This window comes from Pseudophryne corroboree, unplaced genomic scaffold (assembly GCF_028390025.1).
Source record: "Pseudophryne corroboree isolate aPseCor3 unplaced genomic scaffold, aPseCor3.hap2 scaffold_776, whole genome shotgun sequence".
Lineage (NCBI taxonomy): Eukaryota > Metazoa > Chordata > Amphibia > Anura > Myobatrachidae > Pseudophryne > Pseudophryne corroboree.
Genome location: NW_026970355.1, coordinates 1,595 through 17,485, shown reverse-complemented (window position 1 = coordinate 17,485; position 15,891 = coordinate 1,595). Strand labels below are relative to the sequence as shown.

At 47.2% G+C, this 15,891-nt stretch overlaps 1 protein-coding gene across 1 annotated transcript in view; it reads right to left on the bottom strand.

The window, feature by feature from the left end:
• Positions 1 to 14,909, bottom strand: part of LOC135040870 (plasma membrane calcium-transporting ATPase 2-like) — a gene marked incomplete at its 3' end in the record, with an annotated part of 272,154 nt that extends 257,245 nt beyond the window's left edge. Inside the window, exon 1 of the mRNA XM_063954874.1 lies at positions 14,831 to 14,909. Coding sequence (XP_063810944.1) covers positions 14,831 to 14,909 — 79 coding nt within the window. The remainder of the gene's footprint in view (positions 1 to 14,830) is intronic.
• Positions 14,910 to 15,891: the final 982 nt, after the last annotated feature.

Below are 15,891 nucleotides of genomic sequence, written 5' to 3'. Positions count from 1 at the left end.
CTGCAGCTCCACTGTCCACAAAAGCCGAGACCGAAGAACAGAGGCTGCCAAAGGAAACTTTAGCTGGAACCAACAGTGAATTATTTGAGGAGATAAGCTGTAGACCAAAGTGAACCCCCTCACAACTCACTTGGTCGAGGCGTTTCCCGACTTGTTCGGACAACTACGGGCAAAATGTCCCTTACCCCCACAGTATAAACAAAGACCAGAATTTTGCCTTCTGGTTCTTTCTTCTGGAGACAGTTTGGAGAGGCCTATCTGCATGGGCTCCTCTATGCCCACAGGAATGGAAAAAACACAAGGAGTAGACCCGACAGATGCTCCTTTTTCAGCCCTCCGCTCTCTGAGACGACGATCAATCTTAATAGAGAGCTCCATGAGTTTATCGAGAGTCTCAGGAGCGGGATACTGAAGGAGACTGTCTTTTATAGACTCGGATAAGCCGAGGCGAAACTGACTGCGCAAGGCTGGGTCATTCCATCCACAGTCGTTCGACCAACAGCGAAACTCTGTACAATAAATCTCTGCGGGATTCCTACCCTGTCTGAGAGCACGCAACTGACTCTCGGCGGATGCCTCTCTATCAGGGTCGTCATACAAAAGCCCTAAGGACCCCAGAAAGGCGTCTACAGACAATAAAGCTGGATCGTCTGTCTTTAAACCAAAAGCCCAGGTCTGAGGATCCCCCTGTAGCAGAGGAATAATAATTCCTACCCGCTGAGATTCCGTACCTGAGGATACTGGTCTTAAACGAAAATACAGTTTACAAGACTCTTTAAAATTAAAAAACTGCTTTCTATCCCCAGAAAAACGGTCAGGCAGATGCATTTTTGGTTCAGGAATGACCCTCGGGGAAGTCCGTAACAGATCTTCCTGTGACCTCACCCGAAGGGACAGATCCTGAACCATCTGAGTAAGCTCTTGGATCTGGCTAACTAAAAGCTGGCCAGGATTTGGCCCAACACCGGTGGGATTCATGAAGCTGACAAAATCTCCCAACTGAATAAGGGAAAAAATTAACTCCTGTTAATTTTAAATTTTAGTCTGGCCGGTGTTAATGTTATGATTCCCGTACTCCAGACCAGATGAGATCTTATGGCAGAGGTCTGAGTACTGGAAAGATATGCTGGTTACGGGAGCAGGAAAGCCTAGTAACCCCTGGCGCCCTAACTCCGTTGTCTCGCCCGTGTTATCAGAAATCCCCTGCGAGACTATGGTTGCTTGAGCCCATGGCAGCCGCGTTCGAAGGGCGGATTATGTCTGCCCATCCCCGATGCCCCCTCAGGTCTTAATGGGAGACAAAGGGAAATCCGAGACAGGGTGATAACAAGGGGCCCTCTGACTAAGCAACCAGACCAGGGGTTACAAGCTATCTAACTTAACCAAAAGTATGTGCGGACAAACCGCCAGGGAAAAGGACAACCAAAGATCCACTGATCCGTTACTCCTATCCAGCACCGCTGGATACCAGAGTGGACTAGTGGGAGCGGAATCCTCCGCAAAAGCTCCGGAACACAATAAAACTAAATAATAAATAGTAAGCGGTCAAGCCGCAACACACGGCTACGCCGCGACTCACGAACACCACTGGATGTTAAAGGTGCTCGGTAGGACTCCAGGAAAGATGACAAATTCCGAGTACTGGATCACTGAGGACAGGAACAACCGGATGGAGCAGGACTGGAAACTCTCTGTAACAGACACAGCAACAGGAAGCTAACACCGGCGTCTGTGAGAAGTCCTGAGAGTGCTTTTATTTAGAACCCCTCCAATCAGGAGCCAGACAGGGTAATGTTAATTATGCCGTGCAGCTGCATGCTGCACGGCCAGGATGCAATTTGACCTGATTCATTAGACCTAGCAACGGGGAACGCGGTCCGACAGTGGCGTCCCCGTTGCTATGGTCAGAGCGGCTCCGTGCGCCCGGCGTCTAGCGTTGCTAGGGAGCCGGCGGCTGTCTGCCTGCGGCGTCCCTAGTTGCTAGGCGCCGGGCTGCACTGACGGGCGGACCCTCGGCGCCTAACACAGGAGGTGTGGCCAAATCGTGTCGATGCATACACAACAGTAAGCGGTTATTACGGTGCTGGCGGTAGAAGCCTGAGCAGAATCGCGGTTCCATGTGCCACGGGAATAAGAAGCCTGGTGGTGGTGGCATCATACCCGCCCACTGCGCAGTGGGTGGAATCAGTAACAGGTGGTTACTGACGGTAAGAGGGAATCCCCTATTGGGCAGGTCCCGTGTCACCCAAACCCATTCTGTGATCGCAGGGCATGGCCACTGAGGACCGAAGGCGTCTGGTCATACCTCTTCCACCCCTTTCCTAACACTAACCATCTTCTGGTGGTGGCTAGGGATAAATCTAGAGGTGTGGTGGCTAGGGCTACATTTTGGGGGGTTGCGGCTATGGCTAACCACCCCCCTATTGCCCAACCCCCTCCTAATGCCTAACCATACACCAGACCCCCCCCCTCTCCCCCCACGGGGCATAACCCTAATACCCACACAGATACTTACCTTCAGAATGTCAGCTGTCAGTGTCCCGGTGCAGTATCAGGATTCCGCCGTCCACTCCCCAATATAAAGCAAGCTTTTCTAATAGATCACAGGCATTTAAAGTGCAAGATAAAGAGTCATAGTCTACGTTATGATCCATTCACCAAGCAGCCAGAGGAGTGAATGACAACCATCTCCAAGAGCAGATATATATACCCCTGTAACATAGTGCATCCTGGGATACCAAATAGACAAAATGCTTATACCGTGTCCCCGGTCTCCACAAGAGCACACTGAATAGCTTACATGGCGCTATTACCATATTGATAAGTCCGTAACAATTAGCCCTTATACAAATAGCAATCTAAATACTGAAAAGCCGCCCAGCTGAAACAGGCAGTACAGTGCGTTCTACCAATGATAAAATGCACATACATCACCGGAAGTGCTGCGGCCACTGTGTAATGCCGTGTCCCAGCCAAAAACCGGATGTGCCGTGCATAGACAAAAATAATAAAAAATGAAAATAAAAAATTGATAACATCTGTAACATCATCGTTGCGATGGTGTCACCTGTGTGCTAGATCATCCATTCAAAAGGTCCAAAAATCTGAATATTAAAGGTAAAACCAAAAAAAATAAAATAAAGCATAAATAAAAAACTCCCTTGGAATGTTTATCGCAGAAATATATTTAGGGTTTGACTCGTTGAGCCCTTTAGGCACCAATGTGTTGAGTTCATATATCCAACGACGTGCTTCACATTATCAGAGAGCAGCCTCATGGTCACGACTGCGTCGGAAATTCAGAACATGATTCACTAGCATACAACGAAGGCTAACACTAGCATACAATGAAGGCTAACACTAGCATACAATGAAGGCTAGAACTAGCATACAGCGAAGGCTAGCACTAGCATACAGCGAAGGCTAGCACTAGCATACAATGAAGGCTAACACTAGCATACAATGAAGGCTAGAACTAGCATACAATGGAGGCTAGGAACTAAGTGTCCAGCTTCTTGAAAGTGCACAGCCACAGGTTTGTCAGACGACTGAGTTTCCAATGCCAATCTAATCGATAAGCGATGATTCGCCATACGGTCATGGAAACACCTCTTTGTCAGTCAAACATAATAAAGCCCACGAGGGCATATTAGGACATATACATTGAAGTCTATTCTGCAGTGTAGTCTGTGGCCTATAGGAATTTTCTTTCCACTATGCCAGGTGCCAGGGGTCAGGGAACTTTTTTACCTTTTACCCCCTTGATTTGAAAGGAAGGAAATCATATATTATTGTGGTTATCACTGTTTATATGGCAATTCTGAGATACTGTGTGTGTATGTATATATATATATATATATATATATAATTATTTATTTTAATTTTATTTTTATTATTTCCCCCAATTATTTTTTGGCAATGAATGGGTTAATTAACACTTTCTCCCCAAAACACCAGAATGAATGTAAGAAAGATGGATGAGGGGGGGGACACGACTTTTAGGAGACAGATGGTCACATCCTCACCTCAGTAATGTCAGTGGGAATTTCCCACTGTTCTGTGGCCACTGTCTGATCCTGCGGAACTCCGTCAGCGGTCAGCCACAGAACACTTCAAGTCCTGTGTGTGGGTTGGCGGGCCGCGGGCGGGAGGACAGGACAGCGCAGGACGGGAGGGCGTGAGGGAGTGCGGAGTGACATCAGCACGTCACATCGCAAGCCGGCCAGTGCTGGACGGGGCTGTGTCTCGGCAGCGCGACTGTCCATTACCCCCAGGAATTTAATTTTTACCCCATTTGGGGTCATTTACCTCTGTTCCCCGACCACTGCACTTTGCGGATATTTGATATAAGATCCTGTTAGCAATGATCTTCAAGTGGTGCAATCAGCACACACCGAAAACACCCATTCCTGCCCTTTGGCAACCAACTGTCACATTGTGACTTGGGCCTCAGCATGGGTCTCATCAAAAGATCTTTTACATTTCTTCCTCATCTGTAAGCAGAGACGGGAGGGGCCGAACCTATGCCAGATAGTGCCGTATATGAAGGTATCACTGGCCAATGCTTGCTTAATATTTTGCGTGCTTGATTAGCTGCCACATCGTATGTACTTAAAAAAAATCAATTGTGAGGTATTCAAACCTCTTGACTGTTTCTTATCAGCCTGTGAAAATCTTAGCCTTGCTTAGAGAGACACCTGTATATAGTGCTGAAAGTGTATCCCCTCTGTTCAAAGCGGGTAGACATCTCAAGTTGTATATAGACTCTTAATGGCGAAGAATTGATCCTTAATATCCTTAAGAACTGTGATATAGGTAGACTCTCTTTGAGCTTGCTTGGATGATGACTCCTGGAATGTAGGAGGGTGTTACGATCAGTGTCCTTCCGATGAAGGGTAGTGCCCAATCCATCACCCTCTCGAAAAATCATAACATCCAGAAAATGAATGTGTGAATGATGTGTCTAACTCAGGCATGTCCAAACTGCGACCCTCCAGCTGTTGTGAAACTACATATCCCAGCATGCCCTGACACAGTTTTGCTGTCAGAGAATGCTAAAGTTGTGTCAGGGCATGCTGGGATGTGTAGTTTCTCAACAGCTGGAGGGCTGCAGTTTGGACCTGCTTGGTCTAACTAGTAAACCGAATAGGGCTATCAAGCTGGTTCAAATAGTCCGCCATAACTGAATACTGAATCTCCGTTCCTGACCAAATAACAAATAAATCATCAATGTACCTTCTACAGTATAAAATGTACATCTCTTTATATTCCGCCATATACAAGTTGGCATAAGCTAGGGTCAAATTTGACCCCATAGCGGTACCATTGTTTTGGATGTTGTAATTATCACCATACTGGAAGTAATTCTTCATAAGAACCAATCTAGTCAGTTCTAAGATAAACTCGAATGCTGTAGAAAGATGTTTATTGTTTAAGAGTACCTTTTTGTTTGCCTCAATACCACCAGTGTGCAGTATAACCGCGTAAAGAGATGACACGTCCAACGTAGCTAGCAATATCACATCTGGGAGAGAGTGAAGCAATTTTAAACTAGCCAAAAGATCATTTGTAGCCTTTAGGTAGCTTGGCATCTTTACAACAAGCGGCTGTAAGAAAACATCAACAAATTGAGCCAATGGCTGCAAAACTGATTTCCGTGCTGAAATGATTGGGCGTCCCGGAGGATCATCAAATTGTTTATGAACTTTAGGTAAAATATACAGCAACGGACGTGTTGGATGATCAACCTTGAGGCATCCAGAAGTACCACTGTCACTCCAACCATAATTGACTGTCACATCAAGGGTGTTGTCTACAGATGTTTTAATAATGTACATGGGGTTATTCTCAAGTGTACAGGTCAGTATCTGCCAACTGATGCAGAATTTCCCTATTATAAGTACACACGTCCTGCACAACAATAGCACCACCCTTGTCCGCCTGGCGGATAATAATTTTGTCATTCTGAACTAGACCTTTTAATGCCTGTCTTTGGCTTTTGGTCCAAGTTATCATATGTTCCCTTGTGACTAACAGAAACCATTTCTTCATCAGTAAGCTGCAAAAAGGTCTTAATGCTGTAAGTCAAACGTTCTCGGAGATTTGAGCATTTGATCAGAACATGGTCTGTTGCCAGTGCCACTGAACTCCCTCAGCATAATCTTCCTCCCGGGTTTATAATGGTCAACAGACCAATGGAATTTATCATGTAAACACGTGGGAACAAATGAAAAACCAAGAGACAGGACTTCCAATTCTGCTTCTGTCAATGTTTGGTTGGAAAGATGAAATACTGTTTCTCATACCGGCTGCCCTGACCTCTCCTTCTTTTTGCACCCCCCTCTCCCGTGTCTCACCGATTGTCTGGTTACTCTGTCTAAAAAAGAACCAATAGGTGGTCTAGAGTCGTTAGAGTGTCCCAAACCAGGGCCACTGTTTTCACCCTCAGAGAAAGATTGTAAAGATGAGGAAAGAAAAGATCTCGGATTCTGATAGTTAACTTGACAGTATGGGCCTCTAATCTAATTAGTAGAGGAATCACACTTCATCCATCTGTACACCCCGTGATTTCAATCATCCTAATTGACAGTATTCAACTTTTTACGTTTAAATGCTATTAAGTCACGCAGACAGGTGCAGAAGTATATACATGTGGGCATTATACACAGGTGCAGCGGTATATACATGTGGGCATTATACACAGGTGCAGCAGTATATACATGTGGTCATTATACACAGGTGCAGCGGTATATACATGTGGGCATTATACACAGGTGCTGCAGTATATACATGTGGGCATTATACACAGGTGCAGAAGTATATACATGTGGGCATTATACACAGGTGCAGCGGTATAAACATGTGGGCATTATACACAGGTGCAGCAGTATATACATGTGGTCATTATACACAGGTGCAGCGGTATATACATGTGGGCATTATACACAGGTGCAGCGGTATAAACATGTGGGCATTATACACAGGTGCAGCAGTATATACATGTGGTCATTATACACAGGTGCAGCAGTATATACATGTGGGCATTATACACAGGTGCAGCGGTATATACATGTGGGCATTATACACAGGTGCAGCGGTATATACATGTGGGCATTATACACAGGTGCAGCAGTATATACATGTGGTCATTATACACAGGTGCAGCAGTATATACATGTGGCCATTCTACACAGTTGCAGCAGTGTATACATGTGGGCATTCTACACAGGTGCACAGTGTATAGCTCCTAGGCCCTGGTTCTTCTTAAAAGCCTGCAGTGTTTCCCCTGGGAGCCTCCCAGGGGAGGATGGATCCTCCTGGGGAGGAGGATGACGGAGAGTCCCAGGCTGCAAGGCCTGAGGGAGGCCCTGGGAATTCTGACCTACCGATTGCAGTGGAAGCCTCGGTGCTGGAGGATTTGGACAGTACAGCGTTTCCAGTGATTGTGGGTCCGGTGATGAAACAGGATCCCCAACTGGAGACCCCCAAACCACAGGATGCCGGCTCTCTGGGTGAGGTAACCCAGGGAGGTGATAAGGTGAATGAACTTGCCTGTGGTGGGGCGGGGGTTAGTGCTGCAGGTGGAGATGTTGAGGTTTCTGATTGCAGCCTGAAGGATTCATCATCCTCTGGTGATAAATACATGAATATGAGTCTAGAGGAATTAAGAATGGAGAAGAACCGTATATACTCCCGTATTACTTATAAAAAAAGAAGGCGTAACTGTAGCAGCAGATGGGAGAGAGTTGCCCTGAAAGATGAACTTTGGGAGCTGAATGACACTTTGGCTGCAGTTAAAAATGATTAAAATGTTGCAGGATCAGGCTCTATTGCAAAAGGAATAAGCACTGCTAGAGTCCATACCAGGACAAGATGGCGGATGTGATGGCGGCCCGGTCCCGGCGGGTTCTGTGGCGGCATCTGGGCTCATAGTTCCAGTGGAAGACATGGAGGTGGGCAGCCAGACTGCGGAAGAAGTGGTGGATATCGTGGGCCATGATGGAAGTGAAACCTCTGGGATTGCGTCTGGTGCCGTGGATACCGAGGGGAACCCTGCAATGACGTCATCCTGTGCTTTCCATGAGGGGGAGGCGTCTCTCCCAGAGAGAGTGCTGGGTGGTGGCAGTGCAGGGGGCATGGTGGCTGCCGGGGTGACGGCGGGTGCCGGAGCTCTGGTGGCTGCTACTGCTTCCTGTGGACTTGCTCCCGATGCACTTGTCTCTGAAGCTGCGGATATGGGGACGGCGCGGGCCGTGGTAGATGCTGAGGCTGGCTCTCCCTGTAAGCCAGCAGCGACTGGCTCTGGCTTAATCGCTGTGGTGGCTGAGGGGGGCGGGGCCAAAGACGCATCATGTGTGACATCACGAGTGACATCATTAACTGCATCAATGGGAATTCCGGAGTATGAAGCCATATTAAAAACTGGGCAAAGATTGGCCCAAGGACTGCCGGCAGCTGATAAGAGCAGCTTAACCTCTGAGGAGACTACACTAGTAGAAACAGTTTACGGAGATATGGATATGCCTGTGAGGGCTTTAGCGGCCGTAAGCTTGATCCAGGCAAACCAAATTTGGATGGCTGGTGGGATGGTAGTGCGGGTATAGAGGTCAGTAAGAAGGTAAATGTTCAGGCACCCAAGGGTCTCCCTGTAATCTCTCCTGTGGTTAGACCAGGATCTGGTTCATATGCCAAAACTTTGGAGGGTTCTGGTTGGGCTGGTACTGGTCCTCAGCTTGGGGTAAGTGGGGGTCAGCCTATAAAAAGGCGTAATGTGATTCAGTTTAGATGGGTAGGGGAGGGGGAGGCTCCTTCAAAGTCGGAGTTCTTGGATATAGTATTCTCGCTGGGTTTTAGGGCCGCAGACCTTTTTGCGTGCATCCATCCGGTGAGAACTCCCGACTTTGATCTGAGCTTCCTCTCCCTGAATGGCTTGCAAGCTTTTGGCTCCCAATGGGAGAAGAACAAGACCAAGGAGCCGTACTGCCATTTTAAAACCAACACCATCACCAGGCAGGATAGGGTAAAGATTACTGTTCTGGTGCGCAATGAGTCACTACCGTCCGCGGATATCGTATATTGGTTGTCCAGGTCCTGCACAGTGTTGTCCCCACTTGAGAAATTTGATTACACTAAGGGGGTCTGGGGTGGTGCCTATTCGACCTTTGTGAGGTTGCACCAGGTAGGGGCTGAGACTAAGCACATACCATCTGCTGCTTATATTGGCCGTGACCGGCTTCCGTGCTTCTATCCTGGGCAGCCCAGAACTTGTCACAAGTGTGGTGACTTTCGCCACCTTAGTAATGATTGTACGGTTGTTAAATGTGCTTTGTGTGGCCAGATGGGGCACGGGTCCCGTGAGTGTAATAAGGTGAGGTGCAATCTCTGCGGAGCGGATGGCCATCCCTATAGTCGGTGCCCTAAAGCATTGCATAATCATGATGCAGGGATGGTTGAGGAGGCACTAGAAATCAGGCCCAGTCATGAGGATAACATGGTGTTTGCTTTACAGCATCAGGATATGTTGAGGAAACTAGAAGCTGGTGGGGTAGTGAAAGTCCAGGTCGAAAGGGGGGAAGCATCTTTTCAGGCAGTGAGTAAAGGCAGGAGGAAGAAGCTGAAAAAGAGGGGGGTGGACGTTGTATGCTCTAATAGGTTTGACGTTTTGTCCTCCGCTGATTATGAGGATGAGGGGGAGGTAGTCATGGTTGGGGGAAAAGAGTTAGTGTTTGTTCCGAATACTTCTAAAACTAAAAAGCCAAAACAGGCCTCTAATCTGTCTGTTGATGGGGTGGCAGTTACGGTCAAAGCTAAACAGGAAAAGGGGAGATGTGGTAAAGTTCAGAGCACAACCAAGCACTTAGATAGTTCTCAGGGGGATCTAGAGTGGGATCCTACAGGGACAGAGTTAAGCCAGGCCTTGGGACCGTTATTAAATAAGGTTGAGGTAGTGCAGAGTTCAGAGGAGAAGGCCCCTCAATCTCCGGGAGAGGTGATGGTGGTGGAGGAGACTCCTAGCCTTGAGGCGGGGAGCCTTACCTATTCTCCTTTGGCGTCCTCTGGTGGGGATGATCCTGGGGGCGGTTCTTGTATTATTGCCCCAAAAGCCCCTGATCCGGATCCTCCCCCAGACAGGGTTGCAAATGGGGAGGGGTGTGATATTAGGGAGGGTGTTGTTGTAGAGGGATCTAAGGGTCTGTTCTGTGAGACTGCGGTCTCAGTTGTTGGTGGGGTGGAGGAGGGGTAGGTGGAAGAAATCTCTTTGTCCGATAAGGATGTTCTTCCCTTCGGGGTTACGTGTAAAAGAGTAGGACCCTCGGACGAGGATTCTAAAAGACAAGCAAAGAAAAAGTGAATGGGGTCCTACCTCTATAATCCAAGAAACATGGATCCCCAACCTATACGATGTGCCACCATTAATGTGGCTTCCGTGTTTTCTGAACGTGCTCGTTTCTTGGCCTTCGATTTTTTCAACACGGTTGATGTTGACTTTTTATTTTTGCAGGAGACCAGGGTAGGTGACTTGGCCACACTCCATCGGGCCAAGTGTCAGTGGAAGCGGGGGCCTTCCTTCTGGTCTCTTGCGGCCGAGGCGTCCAGTGGGTTGGCAGTGCTTTTTACTGATATGGTAAACGTGCACAGGATTATAGATTTACAGGTAGGTAGGTGCATGGTTTTAGATGTCAACCTGAGAGGACATGACCTGAGGCTAATAAACATCTATGGGCCCCATTCAAAGTGGGACAGGAAATGTCTTTTCAGGGAGATAAAACCGTTTCTTTTTACGGCCCGGCAGATTGTCTTTGGAGGTGATTTTAACACCGTCATTAGGCCAAAAGACAGAGGGGACACAAAGGCGACCCTGGGCTATGATTCCAATTTTCTAGTTAGCATGGTTAGAGAGGCTGGTCTGGTGGATGTGCATATTCGCCATTTCCCAGACCACACAGGTTTCACCTATCATTGTGGTAGTCGTAGGTCTAGGATAGATAGGTTTTTTGTTAAGGAGTCCTCGAAAACTTTGCCTCCTGAGACAAAGCCAGTAGAGTTCTTCGATCACGTTTTTCTGTGTGTTGCTTTGAACGTCTCAGAAACCCCTCAGAAAGGGCGGGGCCTTTGGCGTTTGAATTCCGAGCTCCTAAAGGAGGAGGGAGTTAGACAGTCCTTTAGTGACTTTCTTCAACTACAGGAAACACTTCTGGAGGCTGGTTGGAGTAGGTCTGAGTGGTGGGAGGAGTGTAAAAAGAGGACTCGAAGGCTTTTTCAAAGGCTGGTAGCCAGGAAAAACTTGACAAAAAGATGTATCTACCAGAGCCTGAGAAAGAAACTGGATTTCTTGATCTCTGAGCGTGGAGATAGTGGGGAAATCTCCCGGGTGAAGGCTCAGATGAAGGAATATCAGTACGATCGCCTGGCTTCTTTGATTCTGGAGAGGGATTATGGAAAGTACCACTCGCCTGATCCCTACCAGAGTTGCAGAAAATCAGTTGATTTGAGGGAGGTCCGGGGCCTGTTTGATGACCAGGGTACTCTTCATGAAGACAGGGAGGGTATTTTGGGAGTCATCAGGTCCTATTAGTCCAGCCTTTTGTCTGAGCAGCCACTCATCAGAGAGAGGATGGATCCGTTTCTGAGGGAGACACCTGGACTTGAGCAACTTGATCCTTCTTTTGACTCTTTGGGCAGTGATGTGACAGTGGAGGAGGTCAAGAGAGCCATAGACGGTTTGTCTATAAAAAAAATCTCCGGGCCCAGATGGGTTAACATCTGAATTTTTTAAAGATTTTTCAGACATATTGGCTCCTCATCTCATGAAGGTATTTAATGAAAGCCTGGGTAAGGGATCACTCCCTCCCTCTATGAGATCCTCTGCTCTCATATTATTGTCTAAAGGTAGGGACCCGGTGCGTGTTGAGAACTGGCGCCCCATCGCTCTTCTCAATACGGACAGAAAGATTCTGGCAAAGGTACTTTTAATCGGCTGATGGAAGTTTCCGGGCTGTTACTTTCTCCGTCTCAGCATTGCACTGTAAAAGGCCGAAGCACCTTTAGTGCTGTCCTTGGCATCCGGGAGGCTGTGGAGCAATGTCGTGCTGAAAAATGGGGCAAGTATTTGCTGGCATTGGATCAGTCCAAGGCTTTTGACCGAGTTAATCATCAGTACCTGTGGGCTGTGCTGGAGAGGTATGGTCTTCCAGTGAGGGTGATAGATTGGCTACGTGTCATTTACAATCAGGCTGAGAGCTTCCCACTTGTCAATGGCTGGGTAGGCCCTGCTTTTGCGGTCGACTCAGGTGTCCGTCAGGGGTGTCCCCTGAGCCCCCTTCTATATGTATTTGCAATTGATCCTTTTGTGCGGAGGATTGAGAGCGGTGCTGTGGCAGGGATTCAGCTGGGCCCTGGGTTGCCGCTGAGGGTGGTGGCCTACGCAGATGATGTTACTGTGGTCCTGTCGTCTGTGGCAGAGGCACGTGGCATGGAACATCTTATCTGTGAGTACTCTGAGGCTTCGTGCTCCAGAATCAATCAGGATAAGTGTGAAGCTTTCTGGATGGGGGAGGAAAGTGATAAATTTACCCTTCCGGATAGCCTCCCCCGCGCCAGTCCAGAGATAAAAATTCTAGGTATCAAATTTGGCCGTGGTGATTATGCCACTCAGAATTGGGAGAAGAGGCTGGAAGATGCTACCAGGAAGGTGCAGTCCTGGAGAAGGTGGCAACTTTCTCTCAGGGAGAGGGTTGACTTATGCAAAACCTATCTGATTCCGCTTTTTCTGTATGTCAGTTATGTGTGCTTCTTGCCACAGTCTTTGTGGACCAAGATTACTTCTGTATTCTTCCTGATGTTATGGGGGAATAGAATGAATCTGGTCAAGAGAGGGATCACCTACAGATCGAGGGAACAGGGGGGGCTGAGTATGGTCAACCCTGTGGTGTTTTTTGCTACAACGTTTTTAAAACTGAATCTAGGGAGTTTGTTTCTAAGAACTCCCGCTCGATGGGTAGAGAGTTTTAGGGCCTGGGTGTTTCCCTTCCTCAGGTTATGGATGGATGGTGGCCAAGTAAAAACCTTTCCAGTCCGGCATGACTACCTCCCGATCTACGTTATACTGTGCTTGAAGATGACGAGGCTTTGGGGGCTGGAGGTGGGTGAAGTCAAAAACTTCTCTAGAAGGGAGATGGAGAGAAGAATTTTGTGGACTCACTTTTATGCTCCGCTGTCGTTAAGGGACTGCCCAGGCAGTGTCTGCTCAGATGGGTTGTCTTTGATTAATTCTCAAAGAATCCCACTGAAGTTCAGAGATATTGCCTGGCTTTCTTTCCAAGGGAGGCTTTATGTGCGGGGTAACCTCAAGTGTCGAAGTGCCAATGGTCGTGGCTGCCCACGTGAGGAATGTCTCGGGGAGGTGGAGACAATGGACCATTTCCTCCTTGAGTGTCCCTTCAATATAAAGGTTTACAGAGCAGTATCAAGGGCCTTACGCATCCCGTGCCTTTCGGGGCTTAGTTACCTTGAGTGGGTTTATGGGGCGTTCAACTTCAAAGGGTATAGAAGGTTTGATTTAACCACAATTTTTATAGTTAGTTTAGCAGTTAGGTTTCACACATGGGGTGCACGGTGTCAGGTTTCCCTCAGAGCAAAGGTCCTCCCCTGTGAGGAGGTGGTGGGAAATATTCTGCACGAGGTTAAGAGGATGATGGATATGGATAGGAAGAGGTTGGATGCTGTCGGGTGGTCCAGGCTCTGGCGCCACCTGAAACCCCCTTGAGTGGGTAGCAGAAGTCCTTTTCTTGTTCATCTTATGGCTTCCTATCCTTCACCTTCCCGTAGATTTTCTTTTTTCTGTTTTTTTAATTAAAGCGGTTTGCATGTGACTAAAAGACTTCATTCATCTTTTCATTGCTTATGGTTATGATATGTATTGTTCGAATACAGTAGGTTGTTTTTTGCTTAGATGTTAAGCAATTTTGACATTGCGTATAGTTATACAAGCTTTGTTGCTTTTTGGTTTGGATTATTGGGCAACAATTCAATGTATATTGTATGTCCTATTTTTATGAGTTATACCATATTTATGTAATGTATGTTGCAATTTTTCTTAATAAAAGATAGCAGTATATACATGTGAGCATTATACACAGGTGCAGCAGTATATACATGTGGGCATTATACACAGGTGCAGCGGTATATACATGTGGACATTATACACAGGTGCAGCAGTATATACATGTGGCCAGTATACACAGGTGCAGCAGTATATACATGTGGTCATTATACACAGGTACAGCAGTATATACATGTGGTCATTATACACAGGTGCAGCAGTATATACATGTGGCCAGTATACACAGGTGCAGCGGTATATACATGTGAGTATTATACACAGGTACAGCAGTATATACATGTGGTCATTATACACAGGTGCAGCAGTATATACATGTGAGTATTATACACAGGTACAGCAGTATATACATGTGGTCATTATACACAGGTGCAGCAGTATATACATGTGGCCAGTATACACAGGTGCAGCGGTATATACATGTGAGTATTATACACAGGTACAGCAGTATATACATGTGGTCATTATACACAGGTGCAGCAGTATATACTGCTGAGTTCTGGTGAGTTGTGATCAGAGATAGTCATACTCCATATACTATAGAAAAGACTAGAATACGATATTTATAATATCTTCTTTGTACCTTTCCTATACTTTATATAGTGAAAGCTCTGACATATACTGGAGTATGACACACATCACTGCTGTACATGACATATACAGGACATTTGTGACACACACGGCACAGACTATTCCTACAGCTTACACTACCTGGTAGATGCGCTGCTTCCTCCTTTTTCACACCTGTGTAATGATGATTAAAACAAAACAGAAATAGGATGTTAAACATGGAGTAATGAGAAACAGATAAGTGTGATGCAGCGATAACACTAGGTGGCACTATGGTAGCAGTGATGCAGCGATAACACTAGGTGGCACTATGGTAGCAGTGATGCAGCGATAACACTAGGTGGCACTATGGTAGCAGTGATGCAGCGATAACACTAGGTGGCACTATGGTAGCAGTGATGCAGCGATAACACTAGGTGGCACTATGGAAGCAGTGATGCAGCGATAACACTAGGTGGCACTATGGTAGCAGTGATGCAGCGATAACACTAGGTGGCACTATGGTAGCAGTGATGCAGCGATAACACTAGGTGGCACTATGGAAGCAGTGATGCAGCGATAACACTAGGGGCACTATGGTAGCAGTGATGCAGCGATAACACTAGGTGGCACTATGGTAGCAGTGATGCAGCGATAACACTAGGTGGCACTATGGTAGCAGTGATGCAGCGATAACACTAGGTGGCACTATGGAAGCAGTGATGCAGCGATAACACTAGGTGGCACTATGGTAGCAGTGATGCAGCGATAACACTAGGTGGCACTATGGTAGCAGTGATGCAGCGATAACACTAGGTGGCACTATGGAAGCAGTGATGCAGCGATAACACTAGGGGCACTATGGTAGCAGTGATGCAGCGATAACACTAGGTGGCACTATGGTAGCAGTGATGCAGCGATAACACTAGGTGGCACTATGGAAGCAGTGATGCAGCGATAACACTAGGTGGCACTATGGTAGCAGTGATGCAGCGATAACACTAGGTGGCACTATGGTAGCAGTGATGCAGCGATAACACTAGGTGGCACTATGGTAGCAGTGATGCAGCGATAACACTAGGTGGCACTATGGTAGCAGTGATGCAGCGATAACACTAGGTGGCACTATGGTAGCAGTGATGCAGCGATAACACTAGGTGGCACTATGGTAGCAGTGATGCAGCGATAACACTAGGTGGCACTATGGAAGCAGTGATGCAGCG